The following is a 25,806-nucleotide window of genomic DNA, read 5'->3' as shown; positions in this document are numbered from 1 at the left end:
ATTGGCCAGAAAAAGGGGTAGGATTAAAAACCACTTTTGAGTTGTGTGATAACCTTTTTTTTTCTATTGATTTTTCGGTACCTGAAATCAATGCTCGGTACAACCGGTTTTTTAATAAAGTAAAGCATGTTGAAGAAACAGTACCGGTACTTAAGTATGAACATTGGCATGCCTAATGGTGACAGAGAATGGTAACGGAGGAGGCAAAAGAAAGGTGTTTTGGACTAGATATTGTATTTTCATTAACATCATCCTCACGAGTTTCATTTAGTTGTGTGTTTCTCACTGTATACTATACATGATAAAATAAAAAAAAATAATTATCATACCCTAGGGATGGGTCGGTTGTTAAGGTCAGTTGTTGGTTTTACTGGTTTTTAGAAGGAAAAAACAGAATTGACATAAAATGTCGAGGTTTATTGGTTATTGTGTAATCATTTTGCCGGCATCAAGGTAGTTGGTTAGGAGGACACAAAAGGTTTACCAGATGCTTGTTTACGACTTTATTTATTTATTACTATGTAATGAGACCATGAAAAACCCATTAGCAGTCCCTAAACCCACTAATATTTTATCATGACAATAATCATTTTGTCACTATGTCAAGTTAAGTGTTTCCAAGAAATCGTGAGTCAATAGCTCATCAAAGTTTTATGACTTTGATTGTTACTCACATTTATTCCTTCACGATATCCATTATTGAGTGGTTATGAAAACCAATATAATAGCCCTCACATGAAGTAATTTACAGTTTTAATTTTTTAAACATGCGTACTACTGTACCTTTAAATTAGTAGGGAGAAAAATTTAAGGGAGAAAACCAAACCGAAACAGAACCGATAAAATTAGCAACTGACCCATCACTTATCATACTTTATTAATATTATCTTTATAGGTGGGTCACAAGCAAAATTCTAAGAAGGTTGGTCGGTCACTAGACCAAAAAGTTTTACCTCTGGTATAGAGAACCAACGATCAATTAAAAGTGATGGATGATTTTATTACATATAAAATGGAATTGCAGTCCATACGTCCAGACACAAATTATATAGGCTAATGAAAGATCTATACAAATGTGTTGTTGAGAAAATGTAATTAATTATGTTTGTTTGTTGCATGTAATACTTCTTTGGTTTATCATCTTAAATTTATCCAGTAGGTAATAACAGCTGACCAACAATATTGTAATGCTTGATAGCTGTTGGTGTTTATTTCAGGAGATGATACTGGGGAAAAATTGCATATTGAGGTCCCTTCAGTGATTGGAGGGAAGAAAAGGAAAATTAAGGTAAATAGACGGATGATACAGTTTAACTATTAAACTTATGTTAAACTATAGAAAAAATTACATTGCCCAGCTTAATATGAACTGTTGATGACAATTTGAGATGTGAATACTTGAAACCCTCTCCTAACTGATAGACATTATGGTAGATAATTTATTTCACAATACAATACGTAATAAGTGTAACTAACGTTTTAAAATCTGGGAACTGGTTTAAAGTATGCTATTAAATACTATGTACTTCTACTAAATTTGTATAACTTATTGGTTTTATTTCCTTTTTAAGTAACATTCATATATGTTAAGTAAATTTAAACAATCATTCTGTTTCAGTCGGAGATTGCTCAAAGCGAAAAATCAAGAACATGTAAGCAAAGCAAAACCAATGATCAACTTATCAAGGGGCTGAGAACTAACTGTTTAAAGCCCTTAGTTGGAACCTCAAGTGCTCAAAGCCTCATAGGCAAAGCAGAGGCCGTTGCTATTGCAGGGCCGAGCAATATCTGTGATAACATTAACCAAAAGCAGATTGATGTTGAACTGTTAAAAATGAAACCTTTAGCTATTAATAATCTCGATCTCAAACCTGAAAAGAGTACAAACTTAGGCAGAAAGAAAAGTACTGACAACAACAAACGATCTTCTGTGAAACGATCACAAAGGGGGAAGAAGAAAAGTGTTGAAGCGTCGTCAACTGGCAAGAATAACACAATCTCCATGAAGGAAAACAAGTGTACCTTTTATATTGAAAATGTCTTTACCATAGCTTCAATTGAAGACGATCCCATAATAGAACCACAGACTGATTTAGAAGGAAGTTCTAATTTATCTGGTGATTTCTCTAAAAGTGATGTTGCACTTGGTGAAAAGAAAAATTTGGGTTTTCATTCCAATAATATTAAAGTTCTTACAGATACTTGCAAGAAGTATAAATGTGATCAAAGTGATGATTATAATGACTTAGGATATCTGACATCTACAACAGAGAGCTTAGCTCACTACTTACAAGACGAGGGAAACTCTCAGGAACCCGAGGAAGAATTACTTAAATATTTTAAAGACCCGATAAAGTCTGTGTCAAGTAGTTACAACATGAAAGACACTTGCCAGCTAAGGTTAGTGCTTGGACAAAATGTGCAAGAAGACACTGATTTGATGTGTGATGGACAACTTTCAGAAAGAGATACTGGATTCTGCGAGCAAAACTCGATAGAAATAAAAGAGGACGATATCAGTTTGAAAAACCACCTTACATCATCACCTCAAGAGTCCCCTCTTAAGTCATTTATACCCACACTTCATAGCAGTGCCGCCAAAAGAAGAGTCAGTTTTGAAAACATTCCAGATTCATTCCCTCAAAGCCCGAGTACATGTATTAAAAATTTTAGTTTTACTCCAATATCCCCCAGGCCAGCTACTGTATCTAAATCGACTGTTAATATCAACCCTTTTGTTTTTCCCCGTGAAACTGTTTTTCGAGGTAAGCTCTCTACAGCCAACAATGGGAACCATCAAAACCACAACCCCAGTCCAGTATCAAGAGTTCATGTGTCCCCTCACAAAGGCTCGTTCCGATCCACTTCTTTATCTAGTACTCCTTCTCCGATCGCCAGTGGCCGATCCTCCTCCAGTGCTATAATGAAAGGGCGATGCACTCCTCAGGACCTAATTGTAGAACACTCAGATTCTTTTAAATCGAGCCCTCTTATCTCTCCGAGTTCTTCATCAGGAGTTTTTCTCTCTCCAGCCTCCCCAATATCTTCATGTAACTCCCCGGTGTTTGTTTTTAGGAAAAACATGTCCCCCGTCAAGCAAGGGGATGACTCAAAATCTTACGCAAAATCCAATTCCCTTCTTCAGACCCTTTTGTTGACTGGAAAATGCCCTGAAACTAAATATTCAAATGTTCAAAAAGGAATTGAACCTTTGGCAGTAGATGTTCAATTTCAAACTTCTAATGAACAAACTCCTTTTGCTTTTAGATCTCACTCTGTGCCTGCATTGACTACTGATATTCATGTTTCACCTTCTTCCAACACTCTTCCATTTCCTGATTCCATGTTTAAGGATAAAGAAACTCCCGCCTTTTTAGAAATTAAACCAAATGATATTGATGTTCTGGATACTGTTTTAAGAAGTAACAAAGATAACTTGGTCATAGAGAACTTGTCCGACAACGACACCCTAGAGAGTAGCATTCACACGGTCGGAAATGACGTCTCAATGGAATCAGTATTTTCAAATTTATGTGATTTCTTAAACGACAAAAGCCTTCCAGGTGCAAATGACAACATGAAAGCATCAAGGAGTCAACCTACCACGCCTCTTGACTACAGTGAATCTTCTAACAGCAGTAGGGATCCAGTTGTCTCAGCATTTGCCATCTCATCAGTATCAAAATCATATCCTTCCACTCCAAATACCGGTTCTACGCATTCGTTCAACGGAGTCACTGCAAATCTAAACTCTTCAGTTAAGAAGAATATCAATCCGATGCTGGATAATTTGTCAATGCCTGTTTCATCATTGTCAGATGATATTGATTTACAACTGAATAATTTTGCTGATCTGTCAGCCTGTGATGATGCATTCAACCAACTGGCCAAAGAAGTGACCAGTTCTAACTCGGACAAAGAAGTGTAGTGAGTTAGTTACTTTTGCCATTTTATCATTTAAGGAAAAAATTCTCGTTGTCACTGTGGTAAGACCAAAGACCAAGGAATAACATAGACCTGTATTACCTACTCTATACACACAGTAGTGATGTGTCAAAACCAAATCTCAAATCCATCAAAACTTGGGAAAAGTTTCGGTTTCGAGATTCGATCACCGAGTTTCGAGATTCAAAAGTTTCGAAATTGAAGATTTTTGCAGTGTTTTTTGAAACTGCTGAAATTATTTTGTGTCTTTATTATTGTTTTTAACACTGTTCCTCACAAGCTCGTAGCAATAGACAAACATCACCATCAACAGTAATGAAACAAGTAAATTGTAGGCTAATCTGAACTTCAAAAGGCATCTTAAATACTATAACTGGAAGGATGTGCGATTCAGTTTCATATCAATATTTATTAAACCCAAAGAAATATTGACAACTATATGATCTAATTAATCTAATATTCATATTTATGTTGGTGTTAGGAGTTTTATTTATTTTCATGTTGGTTGTTTATAAAAAAAATATGTTTTACAGTATTGGGTTTTATTTAAGATCATCAGTCACATATTTATGATATGTCAGGGTCAGGAGTCAATTTCTTTTAGTTTTGATTGCATACTTAACATTTTATTATTACCTGTATTTTTTGTAACCTTGACCTTTGTAACCAGCTAAGTAAAAAAAGTTTTGCGTTTAGATTTTGAGATTCAAGATTCAGGATTCGATTTTTAAAAGTTTCGGTTTCGGTTTTGAAAAATTTCTGGTTTTGACCATCACTAACACACAGCCACACAGTTAATGACAGAATACATTAAATTGTTATCCTTGTGGTGAATAAGTTAATAAAATTGTTTAGTTTGATTCTTTAAATATTTTGATAAAATGTGATAAAACTCCATTATGTGATTATAAGCTGTTGTTATGTAACTGAAAATTACTTTTAGTCTTTGTTGATGCAGCAAGCGTATGTGCATTTTCAGCTTAGTATTTGAAACTGATTGACAAATAAAATTGTTATTTTTTATTATTTGTGTTATGAACTTGGATTGGGAAACAAAACAGTTGCATTTTCTACCAATGTCAAAAACTTGCTGTGGACTAACAGTTTAAGTATTACTTTTCAAGCAAAACAAATATATGCTTGGTGAAATAAATTGGTCCCTGTTTTAAATTCTTTAACTATTGTATCACATCGTAAAGCATTCATTTGCTCTAATGTAGCCGACTTAACAATCTTTGTCATCTGTTTGTACAGTTAATGAGAAAAGTAGAATGTATTAACGTGATTTGCGACAAGGTGAAATGGTCCTACGAAATTTTGATAACCAACATACATAAGTCCGATATAACAAGTATTTGTTATTATTACCATGCAATGTGCCAAAATACTAGATGAATGATTATAATTAACATTTTAATTGTACCATTTGCAGTATATTGTCAATTATAGTTTCTTGTTTTTCCTATCAATTACCGTGGATTCCTCACAATTGGTAAAAAAATGGCCACAATCCACTCTATCACTTCCTAACTCAATATTTTTCTCTTTAAACAATCTATGTTATATAATCAGGGTCGAGCAGTAAATTAACGTTTTCTGAATTCCCTTGAAAAACATTCAATACATTGTATCATCAATTAAATGTTGTTTCTTTTATAAAATAATTAACTAACTATCTTCAGTTGAGTTAGCTGTGTCCTCTCCATCCTATATAATACTTTGGTTTTTCTTTAAAAAAAACCTGTTTCTTCTATAAGTAACTTATTTCATTCCTTTTTTGATTCTTATTTAACCAAGACCCACTGCAGTGAATTTTCAAACTTGTTGGTGTTAGTTACATAAATAAAGTAAATATTCTGAACACTGAAAAAGTGGTCTGACTACTGGAAGTCGTATCATACCCTCGTTTGTTATTATTGTCTGATATCATGGTGGATTTAAGAGTAAGAGAAGACTTTGTTGAAAAACTGGGCCAATTCCTACTAATTAATGTGTTTTGAACAAAATTAAGGTTAAGAATAATCATTATACTGGAGTAGAATACCTACGGGTGTTTATACTTTATATCCTATTCAATAATTTAATTGAAGCATCCAAATCTTAAAACTCATTGTGCTATGGCAATTAAAACTTTTATACATGTCAAATACTAATCTTTTGATTGAGATGTACTATAAAAATACTCTAAGTCGATAGAATGATAGTTTGCTTTGGGTATTTGGGTAAAACTAAAATGTACTTGGACCATTGCATCTGTAAATGATTGTGACTAAAATACAAACACAAAATTTGGAGAGTGATATAATTATTTACAATGTTGTATGACGTTTTTGAAGATGTGTTTTCTAAATCAAGTTAAGACATTCACTGTAGCTTTGCAAGAAAAGATTTCCATCATCACTTTTTTTCTTTAAGATCGTGTAGTTTATAACAATAGGCTAGAATTTGTATTACTGTATATAAGTTAAAATTTAATAATTCTTTCAAACTGTTTCAAATTCAATCCATTTGTTTCTTTAAAATATTCACCAAGTCTTAGCCACAAGTGGTCTTGACTTGCGTTGTTTGGAGTAGTGTTAAAGAGGCTGTAATCGTTTTTAAAAGCAATTGTTGTAGAAATACAGTAAAAGAACACACTGTTGAAGAGGCCTCCATACAGGGTATCTTCTATGATTGGGACTCATTGTTCTCGATGTTCAATTAGTGATCGGTTCTTGCCTTCATTCAATATTTTGTGTAAAAAATCAAATGGTCATTCGAGTAGCTCTAATAAGAATATAGATGTATACTAGTGTTCTGTAATATATTTTTGGTGTATAGTTGTTACATATATATGATTGTTGTTTACTTAATTTTGTTTATGAGGCACAAGTAGAATGTGTATGACACATCTGTTATCTAAGACTGAATGCTTTTAATATCTCTACTCACTGTGCCTCAAGCAAGAAAGGTCTTTTTTCATTTTTTCTAATACCAAAATACATTTATGAAATATTGTTATTTGTGGGTACAGTCACATTGAAAGAAATTTGTCCATGCCAATGCCCTTGGGTCTTGGCACCAAGTACAGTAATGAGTTAATGAGTAATGGGTTCATGAGTTGAAATTGTTATAAAAATGTGTGTTGTCAATGCCAAAGCTATATACAGCATATAGAAATAAGGAAAATTTACAGCTTTGTACTATAATAAAATATTTTCCTTACTTCTATGTAGAATCAATTTTACTTCAAATTATTCCTTACATTTTAAAATCTTAAACATAAGTTCGCATGTCAGGTGTTTGTATGCCCTTCTGTTTCCCACATTCCATGTTATAATCTGCAGTTTACAATCATAATTATTTATATCTTCATGGTGAAGCACCTTAGGTATATTTCAAGCCAAGCGTGAGTGAGAGATAGATGAACGATGGGTGTGATGTCTGTTTAGAAGCCTGCAAAGTTCAATGTTACGGATATAAAGTATGATATCCAACCAAATAGAATCAAGTGAATATTAGGAGCATTTACTTAAAACCTTGCAAATGCCTTTAGTATACTTTGTCCTCAAAGCAAATGTCAATGTCTGTAGTATACTTTGTCCTAAAACTTAATTATTTCTATCATAGGGTTTACAGAACATATGAAATACATGGTGATAACAACCTCCTCTCTTGAATGCGATGCAGAAGCTAGGAAGTTTCTTGATACTTAACATTTTTGTTTTGTGTTCATTCAAGAGAACCTTCTCCATGCTGAGAGAACTTTACGATTATTTAACAGAAGACGTCAGAGAGAACTAACAGTGAAGACTGCATTCTCAAGATGAATGCCAAATTGATATACAAAATAAAAGAGGAATTTCTGCATTGGAGTGATATAAATAAAACATTAATTTATGTAACCTTTTATTTTTTATAGATCGTACTAGTGTTACAAATTTAGTTAGTAGTACCACTGCAAACGTGACTGTCCTGCATTTAATAAGGCTTTAGGATAAAGTTAAAAATCAACATTGAATTTCGTAACAAAATAAGACTGTTGTTTTCGTATATAAAAATTTTCCCATTTAATATAGTGTTATAAAAAAATAATAATTAAATATAACATTTTTACTATTTGAAAGATTGTTATTATTTCAACACCCTTGTGAAGTAAATATTTATTCAGATTTAAGCTAAATACTAAATAACATGCAAAACATTTATTTATGATATCGAAAAGGTGGGACTTGAGTTGCATCAAAATTAATAGCACTGGGGAGGTTAGGAGGCTTTTGCCACAGACAATATAATACTCTAATGTTTACTAAGGTTTATAATACTCTAATAATCTAAGGTTTACTCCATTGTCTGTGCTTTTGCTCTTGACATGCTCTTTTATTATGTGTCCTCGAAGAATTCTTTCTGAATCTGTTACCAGCTTATAAATTCTTATTTGTTTTTGTAACTCAGAAATTTCACTGTAACCTAATCACCTTGTAAAAGTAACATATAAATTATAAGATTAGTAAGGTTTAGGGATGGACGAAATTGGATTTTTAGTTCGAGACGGGATTTCCCTTCTCATACATAACGGGAAATGCACGTTCCACATTTTTACCTGTTTTTTTTTACATTTTTAAATACCTACTGATTTAAGACCGACTGGTTGGATACAAAAATAATAATAATAGGCAAAACTATTTAAAATCTTTTATTAAAAAACATTAATAAAAACATCAGTATATGAAAAAAATGAATAAGGCCTAACTTAATAAAAATAACTCTTCGGCATAGGAAACATGAAGATATCAGTTAGTATATGGCTCAAATTTGAATTTGGGTATCAAGTAACAATTTTTAAGTCTTGCGTTATTTTTAGAAAGATTTTGGAGTGACTTATTTTGGCTATGTTTACAGTAGTAAAACATCTCTCACACTGCTTACACTATCAAAACTTCTCATCATTTGTTATGTAAAAAAAAATTATAAAACAATTGAAGCAATATTTCCATGTAAAGAATTAAAAATTAAAGTTTTTAAACTATTTTAAAATCTTGTCTCAAAAAAATCTCAACAAAAATAGAATCTTGTCTCGTAGAACAAGATTTAAATTTCCCAATAGTTTCCTGAAATTTCGAGACCTGTCCATCCCTAAAAGGTTACATTTTAATTACCTATAATCAAAACAAATCAAAGCACGTTAACACTAGTTCTTCGAAAGGCAATCAGTATTTCTTATTATATTAATAAAACTTGTTCCTGTATACCAAAAATCGTTTGTGTGTACCTTTCTTGCTACCATTTTATTATACATGACCTTTCGTCAAAATGATGACCTCCAATGAGCCGTCCTATGGACGGGTCCCGAAATTTCGGGAATTTTTCGGGAAAAAAATATTCCCGATTATCGGGACGGGATTACATTTGATTCGGGAATTTTTCGGGACGGGATTTAGTCCGATCGCCGGCGATTTTGCCGCTTCGCGAGTGCCGATGACGCCGCTATTGCGAGCGATAGGTCCGCGAACGCAGGAGACGAAGTCGTTTCGACGATTGCGCCGTGACCGCGGAGTCATAACGACGATCGCGCCGTGACCGCGGAGTCATACCGACGATCGCGCCGTGACCGCGGAGTCATACCGACGATCGCGCCGTGACCGCGGAGTCATACCGACGATCGCGCCGTGACCGCGGAGTCATACCGACGATCGTGCCGTGACCGGGGAGTCATACCGACGATCGTGCCGTGACCGCGGAGTCATACCGACGATCCCGCCGTGACCGGGGAGTCATACCGACGATCGCGCCGTGACCGCGGAGTCATACCGACGATCGCGCCGTGACCGCGGAGTCATACCGACGATCGCGCCGTGACCGGGGAGTCATACCGACGATCGTGCCGTGACCGCGGAGTCATACCGACGATCCCGCCGTGACCGGGGAGTCATACCGACGATCGCGCAGTGACCGGGGAGTCATACCGACGATCGCGCTGTGACCGCGAGTCATACCGACGATCACCCCGTGACCGCGGAGGCATACCGACAATCACTCCGTGACCGCGGAGTCATACCGACGATCGCGCTGTGACCGCGGAGTCATACTGACGATCGCGCCGTGACCGGGGAGTCATACCGAAGATCGTGCCGTGACCGCGGAGTCATACCGACGATCCCGCCGTGACCGGGGAGTCATACCGACGATCGCGCCGTGACCGCGGAGTCATACCGACGATCGCGCAGTGACCGGGAGTCATACCGACGATCACCCCGTGACCGCGGAGGCATACCGACAATCACTCCGTGACCGCGGAGTCATACCGACGATCGCGCCGTGACCGCGGAGTCATACTGACGATCGCGCCGTGACCGGGGAGTCATACCGACGATCGTGCCGGCACGCCGTGACCGGGGAGTCATACCGACGATCGTGCCGTGACCGCGGAGTCATACCGACGATCCCGCCGTGACCGGGGAGTCATACCGACGATCACCCCGTGACCGCGAGTCTTACCGACGATCACCCCGTTACCGCCGTCATTTTGACGATCGCACCGTGACCGCGAGTCACAAGTTTCTATAGGTACCTGAAAAATTGTTACCCATTTTTTTGTTTTTATAGATCAGTGCCACAAATGGTAAAGATTGATTTCATATGCCTTTTTTGGTAACTGCAATACTCAAGACTTTCTTTTTATGCACAGAAAAAAATCCCGTCCCGTCTCGTCCCGAAAATCGGGAAGGAAATAAAAATCCCGTCCCGTCCCGTCCCAAACTAAAAATTCAATCCCGTCCATCCCTACGTCCTGTAATTCAATTGGATAAAACCCTGAGTTATATTATTGAGATTAGTAATTATTTTATTTAAACCCCCTATTAATTGAACTATGTTTTGTATTATTACAAATTTTGAAATATATATATATATATTTGTATTAAGTTTAACTATAATACAACTTTTGAATAAATATATTAAATAAAAAAGGTTGTGGAGTGCTAAAACATTGAAAATATGAAAACAATAGGACAGCAACTAGAAAAATATTATTATTGAAAGGAATTGAGAGTCTTACGAAGGATGAGGTGGGATAATTAAGGTACTGCTCCAAGGGGAAATCCCGGAAAATGTAACTTTAAGTCCTAGGACTCTGAAAGTGCAAAACACCTAAAATAAGCGTCAAATCTTGCAGATTACATTCTTTGTAGGGTTATATTTGAACTTAAGGAATTTATTTTAAATTTAATTACATCACCACTGTAGTAAAATGAAATAAAATATAGCCTTTTGTCATTTAATTAAGTAGGCCTAGTAAGACAGAAGAATACAACCTACTAAAATGTATAAAAGAGTATTGACACTAGAATCATACAGCAAGAAATAAGATGACAACCATTGCCACTGTAAACCAGGCTCCTCGAGTGTTTGTTTGAAAGCCTCTTTAGACCGGTTTGGGTGAAAATATAGTGGAGCGGTGAGGTTAGAGTGTAGCTGAGCGGATAAAAAATAATACATGTACCTAGGTGTGCCAAAACATAGTGGAGCGGGGAGCGTAGCTATGTAGTTTCGCCACTCCGATATTCTACCCCGATTTCTGTACCTCGAGGGTTTGGTAGAGGGTTGAGCCTCAGCGGTCAAACCGACTACATACATGGTTTAAAAATGTAGTTTTATTTTGTCAGTTCCTGAATCCAGTCCTGTTTGGGACTAGGACTAATGATATTACTATATTAAAAAATAATAAGGTGTAATTATTCTTGTCAAATAGGAAGGTAGAGTCTCCCCTTAAATGACACATTAAAAGTATGGAGCTTATAATGTAAAGAGTCCTTCTTTTTTACACAATGATCATAAGTTTTTAGAACTATTAACTTATGCAACTTTTTTTTCTTTGAAATATTTAAGCAGTTGTATAGCCTAATAAATGACCACTTTGCTGTATTTTACTATTTTCACCATTATTTGGTTTCTCTACAAAACCAGTACATTTCACCCTCATTATAGGTGAAAATAGGGTTTATGTATACAGTAGAACCTCTTTAATCTGAACCCCCGTAATCCGAACGTCCACTAATCCGAACCCCTCATTGCTGTACACTATACACATTATAGCAGTTCTTTATTGTATACTGTACTACTTTATTGTATATACTACTGTATTAAATAAACACTGTATTTTACTTTATAAAAATTTTTTTTACTTTTCCCAAAATAATTTTGGTCAATTGTAGCCATGTTTTAGCTATTGTTATGTAAAAACAACAATATGTTCTGTAATCCGAACTATTCAATAGTCCAAACTACCCCTGGTCCCAATTAGTTCGGATTAAAGAGGTTCTACTGTATTCAAAATTAATGTAATCCAGCCTTTTGAATATTTACTACCGTCGCCACTCCACTATGTGCATGTGCAGCTACACTATAATCGGGGGTAACAAAAACTCTTAGCTACGCTCTCTGCTTCACTCTAGCCTCGCTGCACCATTATGTTTACCCTTAGGCGGTCTTCAACCCGGTTGTAGGATTAAAGACCCCAGGTAGGCAATGGTACAAACTCGTTGTTATCATTACTTTAAAACGGCGCACACCAAGGTGTTTATTTTAAGCTGAATATGCTAGGCGAGGGAGATGATCTGTTACTGACAAAGATCAGCTGTTTTTTCAGTCATGATCAATAATCATGCAAAGCCCAATCAGGGCTGCAATTTCAAACCATCAAAGAGCTACTAACTTTTCTCAGGATCGAACCGGCGACGTTATGATTGAAATTTGAGCACTATAACTACTCAGCTATCCAGCTTTGTTACTGTGTGTTGGATTAAGGACCACTGGACGGCAACGGTACAACTCAGATCGGTCATTGAAAAGTTGTTTAATGTCAAAAGCCTTAAACGATTACTGTGAAGAATGATATGCAAGCACCTTCCAGTCATGTGACAGCACTATTAAATATAGAACCTTTTTTCATAAATTTCCATTATTTTGATTAATAGCAAAATTACCTAATGGATTCTGGGCAAATTTAAATAAAATAATAAATATTTACACAAATCATGTTTATAAATATATATATTACATTTCCAAATGTTACATAATACCAATGTTGACAAAACAGCCAATTCAATATAAATAGTAGCCTATAAGTATAAATAGGGATGGGTTTTCCCAATCTTGTTTTAGTAAACACCATTTCACAATAAGAAATCTTGATTTGTGCAGGTCATTTTGGAATGTAAGAACACATAAATTAAAATTATCAAACTTAGAACATTGATATTGTTCTAGCAGGAGCTTGATGAGCAAGATTAAATTAATGATCAACATATTTTTTTTTAAGTACAACTTTGCACTTTTCTTACAACAGTAAAACTCCAATTATTTGAATCAATGGGACCATACCATATTCAGATACTGTATAATGGATTTTTACCGAAGTTGAGGGTATTTTATGGAAAATACTTAATTTTTGGTACTGTATAAATTTTTCATTGAATTAATACAACCTACTAAAATGTATAAAAGAATATTGACACTAGAATCGTACAGCAAGAAATGACACTAGTCATATATGCTATATATATATACATAAATGCTATATATGCTATATATGGTATGATAACTTGTAAAATTAAGTTAGAACATTTTAAAAGATAATATTACACATACTACAAGTGTTCTGTGTAAGTTGTTTAGTAGAGGTGTGCAAGCTGATCGATTTTCGAGACTAGACAAGCCCACTTCAAGCTCAAGTGATTGAGCACCAAGTACAGTAGAGTCTCGGTTATCCGGCCTTCTTGGGCAATATGTTATCTAACGTGATTTTATGCAGTAGCTGTTGCACAAGGCAGCCCTTTCGTCACATCCGACTGTACGCAGCAGATGCCCGCACATTGTTTATGTCCACACGACTGCAGGAGATGTCCAGTATTTTGCTGTCATCATTGCTTTTGCCTTATTAAACAATGATGTTTTATAATATTGTGCACTTTTTTACTGCAGTTTTTGGTTTTGAAGATTTTTCTGGAAGCGATTTGGATAGTAGGTGACCAGATAATTGGAGTTCTACTATATATAATAAACTTTTTTACGTTAAACATATAAATTTTTTAAATTGTTTATTTAATCAATTATAATTTACCTTAAAATTAGTTCAACAGGTTTACTGTTTTCATAAATATCTGTTGCTACTTGGTTTTATCAAACTAAAAAACACATCAGTTAACAACACAGGCATCAGCACCCAAATAGGAGCAAACACATAAAACATGGGCATGTGCTCAAACATTTCCAGTCTTAGACAGCAAAGAATTTGTGATGTTATCTTGAGAGATATAGCGATTATATAACAAATTTTCCTTTGAATGGAATTTGAGAACCGATCTAAGCCACTTTTGCACTGAGATAGCATGTTAAAAACAATACATAGAAGTAACATTATGTCATAAAACCAAAGTGGAAAAAATACTATAAACCAGTTCCACTGAATTCTTGAGTCAAGCCGAAGAACTAGAAGAACGAGAAACAATAGAAAAATGAACCAGGTGAATAAGGCACGATGGATTACAGCCATTCCTCCCAGTCACTACCTGTAAAATATTCCATCTTTACAATTTATGAAGACATAGCAAATTCATGTTTAAAACAAATAGCCCACCAAATATTTGTTCATAACAAGGTTGTTTAAAAAACTTTGCTTTTGAAACTTTATAGTCCAGTAAAATAAGACATTTTGGTATGCAAAAGGTCGGGTAGTTCTGATTTTTTGATATGTTGTTAGTATTGGGCCCATAACATAAAATCCAAGTTATCCACCTCAAGATACCACCGCGCACCGCGGGATATAAAAAATTTGTCAATTCCTATTGTTTGTCACTCTATCTCGCGAACCGTTGATTTTACCAAAAATTTTATATTATTACATTAAAGAAGAATAAATTGTGACAGTTTAAGCCCAACAACAGGCATATAGCGTAAATAATGGCCAAAATATAGACCTTCATATTAAATTCCATAACAAAATAAAACCAATTGGATCAATGTTATAGGTTGGTATACATGCAACAGCAACTGATCAGCTGATCGTTACATATGACTTTAAATGAAAACAAAAATAGTTTATTGTTATGTAATTGTCAGGTTTGTTGTAATTATCTGAATGTGCATGCATGGATAAATAATAATATGCCTAAAACTATCTTTTGCGTATATACATATTTTGTATAATTTTTAACAAGAGTTGTGTTTTCTCAAAGATATAGATTATTTCGGTAGTGGTCGTTTTCGCGCTGCTAAAATCATAATGTCAACCGACGCGTCCATGGATTGTGTGATAAATGAATGTTTTATATGCCACAACAGTTTGAGTGAAGGCGAAGTGAAAGTTGTAAAAGAAAGATGGATTAAGACTCTAAATACTTCTAGTGCAAATAGAAAACATCAGGCTAACGAACGTTTGTTAAAAACTGTAACTACTGTGTCTGTTCACGTTGCATGTCAATAGAAATACAATAACCCCAAACTGATAGCTGCAGCTCCTCGTCGTGGAGATTCGGGGGTTCAAAAAGAAATTGTGCAACTTCGATGTAACAGTGAGAAATTTGATTTCAAGAGTCATTGTGTGTTGTGTGCAGAAGAAATAACTGATTAATTTATCGAAGCTCAAAAGAAAACAAAAATAGGACAACGAAATATTGTGCACAAGATAGAGCTGACAAATGTAAGGGATTCTATTTTGAAAGCAGCTGAAACATGAGGAGACGATTGGGGGGAAACATAATTGCTCGCGTCAAAGAATAGGATTTGGTTGCAAGGGGTGGAAGATACCACGATTTTTGTCAAAAGAAACTATATAGGCTTCGTACTAAGACAGGATTTAAAAGGGGATATCGACCAGCAACAAACGTTGACGATGCAATGGAATACATTTATTCATACCTTGAAGAAAATTCTGAGGAGTGTCAGTTCTCCATTGAGGAACTTATAGATCAAATTGAGGGGGAATTTCGACCTGACATTCGAACTATGAAGACTCGCCTTTTCAAAAAATACGGTAAAGACATAGTGATAGCTGAAACCTGTAACAAAAAATGTATAGTTTGCTTCAAAAATGTGGGGTATAAGATTCTCACTCAGTGGTACGAAAGCAAAAAAATAGATCCACAAGAAGAAAAGTTACATGTGGTGAAGGCTGCTGCTGACATAATAATGGGTGACATTCGCTCTCAGATATACAACACATCTGAGTACACACCGCCAGACAATTGTTTGGTTGACGTGGAAACTGTAGTCCCAAATTCTCTGCTCGTTTTTTCTCCAAATGCTTATCTTGAAAAATAAGCATTCTTCTCTAGAAAGTTGGAGAAAAAAATTCATATCTCTGGCACACACCTTGATAAGTGCAGTACGGCCACGTTCTTTTATATCATCTCATCTCTATTAAATTCAGTCAGTGTATATGTGTATCAGAAGTTTGGTTCAAAACACTTAGTAGAACTGTTATCAGCCCTTGGGTTTGCTTCAAGTTATAGTGAGACCGTCATCCTACAAATATCAACAGTTGTACGACCTGAGCAAACCATGATGAATGAGGGTGCTTTTCCTCAATTTATCTTCGACAACGCAGATTTCAATGTAAATACACTCGACGACGGCTTGCACACATTTCACGCCATGGGAGGAATAATGGTTACAACTCCTTACGACTCCTTGGCACCCAATACCGCAATAACTAGAGTAACTAAGTGCAAATCCAGTGAACTTGCTAAAAAAGCTGGTCGTATTGAACTGGATTTCTATAAGAAAGTAGAAAAATCTGGATTGGAAACTGTCAACATTGCAGATGTATTCACCCCATCCAACATGATATGCTACCTAATTCTGTTCATCTCCTTTGGCTGTATGGCACATCATCAAATAATGTGAGCCTGCCAGGTTGGAATGGGTTTATGGAGGATGCTACCCAAGGTAAGCCATATGAACGTTCTAGAGTAATCTGTCTTCCATTCATAAATAACCCGCCATCCCAATTCGATACCATAGTAACAGCCATAAGAACTGCTATGCATAAGTGGGAAACATTCAATATGAAAACGTGTTTTGTTACTTTTGACCAGCCACTTTACATAAAAGGCCAGGAAATAATATCTAATAATCCTGAATTCAAGGATGTTGTTGTAAGACTTGGGGGCTTCCCCTTGTTGATGTCCTATATGGGTGCGATCAGAACCATTATGGCAGGAAGAGGTTTAAAAGAACTTTTTCAATTGATCCATGCAGTAAACAGGGTTGACAAACTGATGAGTGGGCATGCATATGCAAGGGCAGTCCGAGATCATAGTTTGGCTCATCGTGTTCTAGCACAACTGATTTTGGAAACTGTCTCCTTTTCTGACAAAGAGAAAAATGTGATAGAAAGTATGCTGACCAGTAATGACAAAACTGCTCTTCTCAAATCTGATGACATGAAGCTGTTTAAGTTTTTACTACAAAATTTAAAGAAGCTGTAAAGAAAGTGGAATTTCGTGGGCCAACGGCTAAGCTTTGGGTACAATACTTCCACATGACAACCTTGATAAAACAGTTTATTGAGGCTGAAAGATCAGGCAACTGGGATCTTCGCATTACAACCACACAACAGATGTTGCCCTTTTTCCATGCAGCAGGTCATTTTTTCTATGCCAAGTGTGTCCATCTATATGTACAAGACATGCTGAATTTGAAAGACAGAATTGATCCAGAAGAATACGAAAAATTCACTAAGAACGGATATTTTGCTATCAGGCCTACAGACAAGTTCTGGTCTGGAATTTGGTCTGACCAGACTATTGAACAGACCCTCATGAAGACTATGAAAAGCTCCGGTGGATTGACTCGAGGACGAGGAATAACAGAAAGTGTCCTCACTCGATGGACAGTTGGGATGATCCATCTTCTTAATATCTGTGAGGAAGTTGAAAAGTATTGTAAAATGACGTCAGTGACTAGTGAGCAGCATGTTGACGTGCACCCTTCTCGGATTGCTCGAGACAATGAAGATGCTGACAAGCTTATGCAGTGGTTTTCTCAACACACACCATTCCCCATAAATGATGTGCTGATCTCAATAAGCAAAGGCATAGTAGCGACGGTGGATGTTAACTGTCACTTGTCTCACGAACTTGGTTGCTAAGGCATCTCTAGAATGGTTGGTGGTAACTTTGGTAATATCATATTCAAGCGCAAAGATAAAGTCATTACACTTGCTTCTGTTAACAACACTACTACAATTCGGGAAAGAAAACATTACTGTAGATCCATTCACCCTATTCCACAGAATTTGTGAAGCCAAACAGACAGATGAAGATTTGAAAATGTTTTTCACATTTGAACTGTCACCTTTTCCCATGTCACTTTTTAATGAAACTGGAATGCGAAAGGGTACTAAATCGTCACTGTTTTCAGAGTTTACACCAATCAAACTTGATACTGTCAAAGGGACAAATCATTTTGTTGTGGTGGATGGAGGCCACTTACTTCACAAAGTTGTTTGGAAGCGGAACAAGAATTTTGAGGAGATTTCTAGTAGTTATGTGGCATACTTAAAAACACATTATGGCTTGAACATTACCGTCGTGTTTAATGGATATCCATCTGATGTGACTGAAAAGAGCACCAAAAGTGCAGAGCGTTTTCGACAAACAAATTCAAATCCCTCCCATGAGATTTTCTTCAATGAAAACACATGTCCAGTAAAGTCACAAGAAGAATTTTTAGCTAATGAAAGCAACAAGGTGCGTTTCATTGAACTCTTGAAAAAAATTCTGCAAGACTCAAATGTGACAGTTAAACAGGAAGTAGAGGATGCATACATACTAATTGTTGAAACTGCTATTTCTGTTACCTCTCAGTATGACAATATTTTCGTGGTTGGTGAAGATATTGATCTTTTAGTTCTCATAACGTGGTTAGCTCCAATGAAAGAGAATCTGTACTTCCGAAAATGTGGAAAAGGTAATACGCCTAATGTGTTATACTCCACATCATCATTCAGACACCAATTTAGTCGAATGATTTTGTTCATTCACGCCTTTAGCAGATGTTTTACTACAAGTGCACTATTCGGCCATTGAAAAAAAAGTTTTGTTCTCTTATAGAGAAAACCCAACACCTGGAAGAAAAAATCCAAGTATTCCTCAACCCTGATTCTACCAATGACCAAGTTGTCAAGGCGGGCGAAACTTTTCTAATACATTTATATGGAGGCTATCTCCGAGAACCTGAATGTGATCTCAATCACTTGCGCTACACGCTCCTTTACAAAATCAGCAATGAAAGCAAGTTCTAGTCTAGCACGTCCACCCCCAACCGTAGATGCAGCACGATATCATGCATTTAGATCTTACCTTCAGGCACAGAAGTAAATGGGTAATGAGAAAACCCCTCTTGAATGGAGCTGGGTACCTACTAGATCTGGGCTTTATCCCCACAAAATGGACAGGGATGCAGCTCCTGAATCACTCCTCAAAATGATTTCTTGCAACTGTAAAATAGGGTGCAAGAACTCATGCGGTTGCCGTAAAGCCGGCCTTATATGTTCTTCCCTACGCACCTGTTCTCTGGGAGAATGTTGCGAAAATGTTTCAGACGTAAATCCATTTGAGGAGAGTTTTGAAGATCAAGACGATACGCTAGTTGAAGAGAGGCTGTATGAATACAACAAGGATCATCAGACTCAGCTTGAGCATTTCCACCCTGACCCTTCAAAAATGCAAAAACTTTAAATATACTTTTTTTGTATTGTAACAACTAACTTACTTTTGCTGTTTATGTTTGAAATAATAGGCTCAGTGAAACTTTTGACTGAACTGTTTACTCTTAACAAGCATTGATGCATTGATTTTAAAGATATATTTTAACAATTTTGCTGAACCTCTGTAGTCCATAAAGTAAAACCCTGCAAACATACTTTGGGCTATATTTTTTCTCTCATGATTTGTTCATGCTTTCTTTTATTTTTATTCATAGCAAATAAACTAGCATAGGCTACTTACTAAATCTATATGGTGTATGCCAAGAACTATATTGTGGAAATGTTGAAAAACACAATTTTCACAAATTTTTGGAAAATGGTTTTATTTTGAAGGTCTATATTTCAGCCATTATTTATGCTATATACCTGCTGTTGGGCTTAAACTGTCACAAATTTATTCTTCTTTAATGTAATAATATAAAATTTTCGGTAAAATCAACTCAGTTTCACCTAGCAGAGCACCCGTCCTTCGTACGGGATTGGCATATAGGCTAAGTATAAAATGCTTAGTGCAGTGATACTCAATCTTTGCGTTTGCAATGGGGGAGGACACAGTTTGATAAAATTTGGTTCATACATTTATGGTTCATAGCATATAAACTAGCATACTTACTAAATCTATATGGCGTATGCCAACAACTATATTGTGGAAATGTTGAAAAACACAATTTTCACAGATTTTTGTAAAATGGTTTTATTTTGAAGGTCTATATTTCAGCCATTATTTATGCTATATACCTGCTGTTGGGCTTGGTATATAGATAGTATATAGATAGATCATACGCCATATAGATTTAGTAAGTATACTAGTTTATTTGCTATGAACCATAACTTAAATGTATGAACCAAATTTTATCAAACTGTGTCCTCCCCCATTGCAAACACAAAGATTGAGTATCACTGCACTAAGCATTTTATACTTAGCCTATATGCCAATCCCGTACGAAGGATTTATATTTATAGCTCTGCAAGATAGAGTGAAAAACAACAGGAATTGCCAAATTTTTGACATTTCGATAACAAGTGGCGCACCCCGTGGCGCGCGGTGGTATTTCGAGGTGGATAACTTGGATTTTATGCTATGGGCCCAATACTAACAACATATCCAAAAATCACAACTACCCGACCTTTTGCACAGCAACCCAATATTTTCTGACAGATTTACTGGACTATTAATTGATTTAGCTGTTTTAACTAGTTGCAATACTAACTCTCTATTGGTAGAGGTTGTCCTTGATTACTGGTTAAAAATGTGTTTTTCTTCTTCATATGGAATTTCTTAATTTACATCAAAACATTCTATCCCCATTCCATATTCCATTCTATCTTAGAGCCTCTGAATTTAATGCACAAACCTATTTATGAAACTTTTGTCAAAACACTACACAGATATGTGATTTTATCAGAAATAGATACATACCAAACACCAGACAAATTTCAATTGATTCAATCAATGAATAGCAATTGTCTTTCATCTTCATCTGGGTACGTCCAATCTTTCCAGGATTTTGACGCCATCAACTCTAAAAGTAAAAGAAACTGTTAGAACTATGCAGGTATTTGGATTTTACATGTTATTGATTGGTTATAGTATTAATTTGTTAAGCTTAAAGATTTTAAAATCACCCCTGACGACAAGTGCGTTCTAATGAAGGGTTGACCCATGCTGAGGAATGACAAATGCTACAGTATTTATTTTAGGTTTCTGAATGGTGCATCAAGGAATGCACAAACTAGTTAGAGAGGCCTAAATATTGTTTATTTGTTACCAAACTTTAGCCTACCCTACATGTAGGATATATACATGTTCATATCCCTTTGTTCCAAGTTTAATGTACCTACCCCATATAGATTAATCCTAATACTTATTTTCTGTGATTGACCCGGGTCAACAATATAAAACTATGGTAAGTTTAGGTCTTTACAGCGGTTTTTTGTTAATATATTACGTAAATATTTTTTAATCGTTCCCAAGCTTTACAAATTACGTGTAGAATACTTGTTGATATACCTTCTTTCCAAGTTTGATGTTGTAGCTTAATTCTAATTACCGGTAGCCATTTTCTTTGATTCACCCAACAACATAAAATTAGCTTTTTACAGCAGTTTTTTACTTATTTTTAAAAATTGTATTTATTTATTTCCCAACGGCATAGCCCCTTTACAGTGAAAAATAGATTTATAACAAGGAAGAAAACATTTAAGAAAACTAGCGATAGTAAAAATAATAAATATTTAAAATTAAATAGATTATATAGCCTATGACAAATTACAACAAGTGTGGTAAGTGCATGAGTGAGATGAAAAAAACAGTGTGAAATTGTACAATATAATTAACAATTAACAAATGAAGGAAGAAACAAAAATAATACAATTCTATCAAAATTCTATAGACATCAGTGACATGCTTAGACATAGACATATTTTATTCACACAAAACGTTATTTATAAAGTACAATAATTCATACATAAGAACAGGTGTTTCACCAATTTGGTGCATTTAAAAATAAAATTAATAGTTTATCTAATTAATTTAAACTCAATAGTACAAGTAGGCCTAGGATATATAGGCCTAATGAATTTTTAACCACACAATAGGATTCTCCAAATATTCTCGCAATGATATGATTTATCAATTATTTTATCTTTTATTTGGTTTTTGAATTGAGTAACATTTACAGTAAATTTTTTAGATAAGATAATTGGTGAAAATCAAGCATCAGGGGGTAGTTCATGCATGTGCAGATTCAAGGCATGAAAAGATGCGTAGCACATCTTCTGATGTGAGAGATTGTGTCGCAGAATAAGCCGCAGTCCGTCCGGAACAACACGGTTTTTAAGATGAGCTAATGGGCGGTGGAGTCGAATAACGTGGTGTAGTGCCTTCGACTAAAGAGTTCCCTATTTCTAGTGCCAGAGGGTACTTAGAAATCAATTTTTGACAGGATGTCTGGACAAAAAAGAAGACTTCTGATTATTTTAAGCAAAAGCATGAGGTCCGCTATCTCTCGGCGAGCTGGAGCTCAGAAGAGAGAATATAAACAGGAACATCCACATAGATAGTTGAAGCCAATGCAAACTCCCACTAACGGGATGAAACTTGGCTGCAAGGCTTCAAGCTGTCTTTTTCACTAATTGTACAAGGCGACCACATGGGGCTGGCGTAATTCACTAGCTGTCTCACCAGAGCACAGTAGGGTATAGGTTGTTGATAAAATATAACTTAGGTATTTTTTAACCCTTACTAAACTGTACACACATGTAGAATAAAATATACCTTTGTTCCAAGTTTTATGTAGGTATATCTAGATCTTATTTCTTAAGTGGTATTTTTGCCAATTGTAAGTTTTTGTTGACCCGAGTCAACAAAAAAGGGGCTCCCAAATAAACCTACCATAAATTTGTTTGCTCAGTTGTCTTTTGGAAGTGAGTTATTGGGTATGGTACTTAGGCTAAAGTAACATTTTACAAAATAAGCTCAAAATTTCTGATAATTTGCAGTAGGCTAGGTAAGTTATAATTTAACTGAACAAGATGCCACTTTGTAAGTATAACAACTGTATACCAAATGAATATTCATTGAAAGTTGCAGTCCAGTAAGTTACGGAGTAAATAACAACAAATCAACCCAAATATTTAAACACGCCTCCCAAGCCCACACACAAATTGGGCATCAGGCCTAAATTTCATTCACAGACGAAATATTTAGACAAGAAGATTTGTTTTTTGGGCTATTCACAGGGTACAGTTTCTTACTTACTTCATACTTCTTTTCTTCATCTTTGACCAGCAGTTGCTGGATAGATTGAGTCGGAACTAACTAAACTAATAATTAGAACTATGCAGTCCATCGTCACAAAGAAAAATAAAACTAAAACTTTAATTTAAGTACTGTTTGCATATCTACAGATTGGAGGCAGGATTTATAACTTTTTGACCTCTTGAAAAAATTCTTTAATAGAAAAGAGAGGGGTTTTTCTTAGCCATTTTTCAATTGCTCGCTTAAACTTGCGGGGATCAAGATCCTTGGTACTAGCTGGCAATGCATTATATAGTTTCATTGCTAGTATCGGGAAACAGTTTTTCTTCTTACTTAGCCTACAGAATGGCACATCTAGTTGGTCTTTACAACACCCCTGGTGTTGTAGGAGTGTTGTTCTGCTTAATTGTTGTTCTCTTAACAACTCTAATTGTCGTTCTTTAAACTAAGTTACCCTAATATCGATTGAAAATATGGATTAATAGGCCTAATCAATGTTTCAAACTATATTAGGCTAATTTTTAAATGAAACTGTTATAACCTAACCTAACTACCGGTAACCAGACTTGCTGAAAATGAAAAAAAAATAGAATGAAGCTTTAGGCCTACTAAACGAAATGATAGTTTCAATTGATATTAGAATGAATGAATGAATGAAATAATATGTTTATTTTCCACATAATGTACAGAATACAAAATACATAACTTACTTCTTAAAGTTACACTTACAAAATATAAACTAAAACTAAAATAAAAAGAAAAATTTCTGTATGCTACTAACATAATTGATTTGTTTTTTTGAAAATCCGCAGACATAGGCAAGTGCTTCCTGAGCGTCTGCTGGGTTGCTATTAAAAAAATTAGTAAGGAAATCATAATGGATACATTTGAAAATTAAATAATTGTTGCTTAAAAAATAATAGTTTAGGGATATAAGAATAATTGAATGCATTAAAAATATTATAACAAAATGAAATGGAGTTTTAATCAGGTGGGGACAACGGTTCCTGCTGGCTTAGGATGGAGGGGGGGGGGGGCAAGGGTCGGGTCAAACGCGCCGGTAATCAGCTGTGATTATAACGTCGGCCTCATCTATACCGAGCCTGAAGAGAAATTCCTTAACTCTTAGTTTGAAAACATTAAGGGAAGGCGATTCAAAAAGCTTATCGTTACTAAAATGAGAACATATATTTCGATAGAATATATTAGAAATATAGAAAGAGTTCGTTTTAGAGAAAGTATAATTTATTTGGAGTGAAGATATGCCTACTCGTGTGGAGTAATGGGTAGGCCTACTATGAGAGTGAGTTATTCCTTGAAATATATTAGTATGATTTTTAAAGATGTTTATTAATAAACTCTTAATGAATAACTGTCGAATAGTGAGAATGGACAATTCCTCCAAGAGCGTCAGTCGGGTATCGTTTGCACTTGCCAAACCCCACTTTTAAAACTGTTTTTTGAGCAATAATTAAAGGTTCGAGAATACTTTTATAACACCCACCCCATGCAATGATACCAAATGAAAGCAACGACTGGACATAAGCAAAGTATGCCATTTTTAATTCTTTTATTGATAGGATTTCATTCATCTGTTTAAAAGCAAAAATATATTTCCGAATTTTGTTTCTTGAATTTTGTTTTGTTGTTGTTGAATTAGGGTAGCCCAGTTAAGAAACTGTAACCATTCACACGATAATTTGGCCGATCATTTACAAATTAGTTAATGCAAATTTACATAAGTAAGGCAAGTAAAATTGCTCCCGAGATTAAATATTATTCTGTCAAAACCAATCAAAAGCTTAGAAACCTAGCCTGGTTCCTGTATCAAAATTGTTCTGTCTTAAAACTATAACAAGGAAATTGCTGAAACTAACCTTATCAATGTTTTAGTATGTGCTTATAAAAAAACATTCAATTACGTTTAGGTTGCGTACTTTAACATAACTTTATGTACACAATAATACACTTACTTCACCAAACATAACCTAGAAATTCAAAATTCTAATAAGAAGATTAAGATAAGAAGAAGACCAACTCTGAGATCGAGATACGACGACAATTTTAATTGACGAATGACGATCTGACTTCTACTGATTTCAGTCCATCTACTCCACTCCATTACCAGTGTCTATTAGCGTTGATTATACATGACCCCAAGGGGATGGGGAGATTATACTTAATGTACACACACACACACACACACACATATATGTATATATAATATATCTGGTTAATATCACTATAGATAATATACGAGTAAGTTAGTCCATGAGACCACTTAATCACTAAATACTGTTAAAAAGTTAGATCCTTAATTACCTCCTCTTCCTCTTTGACCAGCCAGGGCCGG

At 35.4% G+C, this 25,806-nt stretch overlaps 1 protein-coding gene and 1 long non-coding RNA gene across 4 annotated transcripts in view; one reads left to right on the top strand and one right to left on the bottom strand.

The window, feature by feature from the left end:
• The window catches only part of LOC128997843 (uncharacterized), a 42,908-nt gene extending 34,858 nt beyond the window's left edge, over positions 1 to 8,050 (top strand). For all 3 annotated transcript variants that reach the window (XM_054423599.1, XM_054423600.1, XM_054423598.1), the window contains 2 exons: positions 1,218 to 1,288; positions 1,619 to 8,050. In XM_054423599.1, the coding sequence (XP_054279574.1) occupies positions 1,218 to 1,288; positions 1,619 to 3,928 (2,381 nt within the window). In that variant the 3' untranslated portion in view covers positions 3,929 to 8,050. The remainder of the gene's footprint in view (positions 1 to 1,217; positions 1,289 to 1,618) is intronic.
• Positions 8,051 to 12,962: 4,912 nt separating this feature from the next.
• On the bottom strand, positions 12,963 to 25,483 carry LOC128998306 (uncharacterized). Its single transcript, XR_008491188.1, has 3 exons — positions 25,331 to 25,483; positions 21,114 to 21,216; positions 12,963 to 14,492 (listed from the first exon to the last, which is right to left on the bottom strand). It is a non-coding gene; the product is annotated as an uncharacterized LOC128998306 (long non-coding RNA).
• Positions 25,484 to 25,806: the final 323 nt, after the last annotated feature.

This window comes from Macrosteles quadrilineatus, unplaced genomic scaffold, assembly GCF_028750875.1.
Source record: "Macrosteles quadrilineatus isolate MER2022 unplaced genomic scaffold, UCM_ALF_1.0 Scaffold_7__1_contigs__length_78375512, whole genome shotgun sequence".
In the NCBI taxonomy this organism is placed as follows: domain Eukaryota; kingdom Metazoa; phylum Arthropoda; class Insecta; order Hemiptera; family Cicadellidae; genus Macrosteles; species Macrosteles quadrilineatus.
Note: the sequence above shows the minus strand (reverse complement) of the source record. Positions and strands in the feature narration are given on the sequence as shown.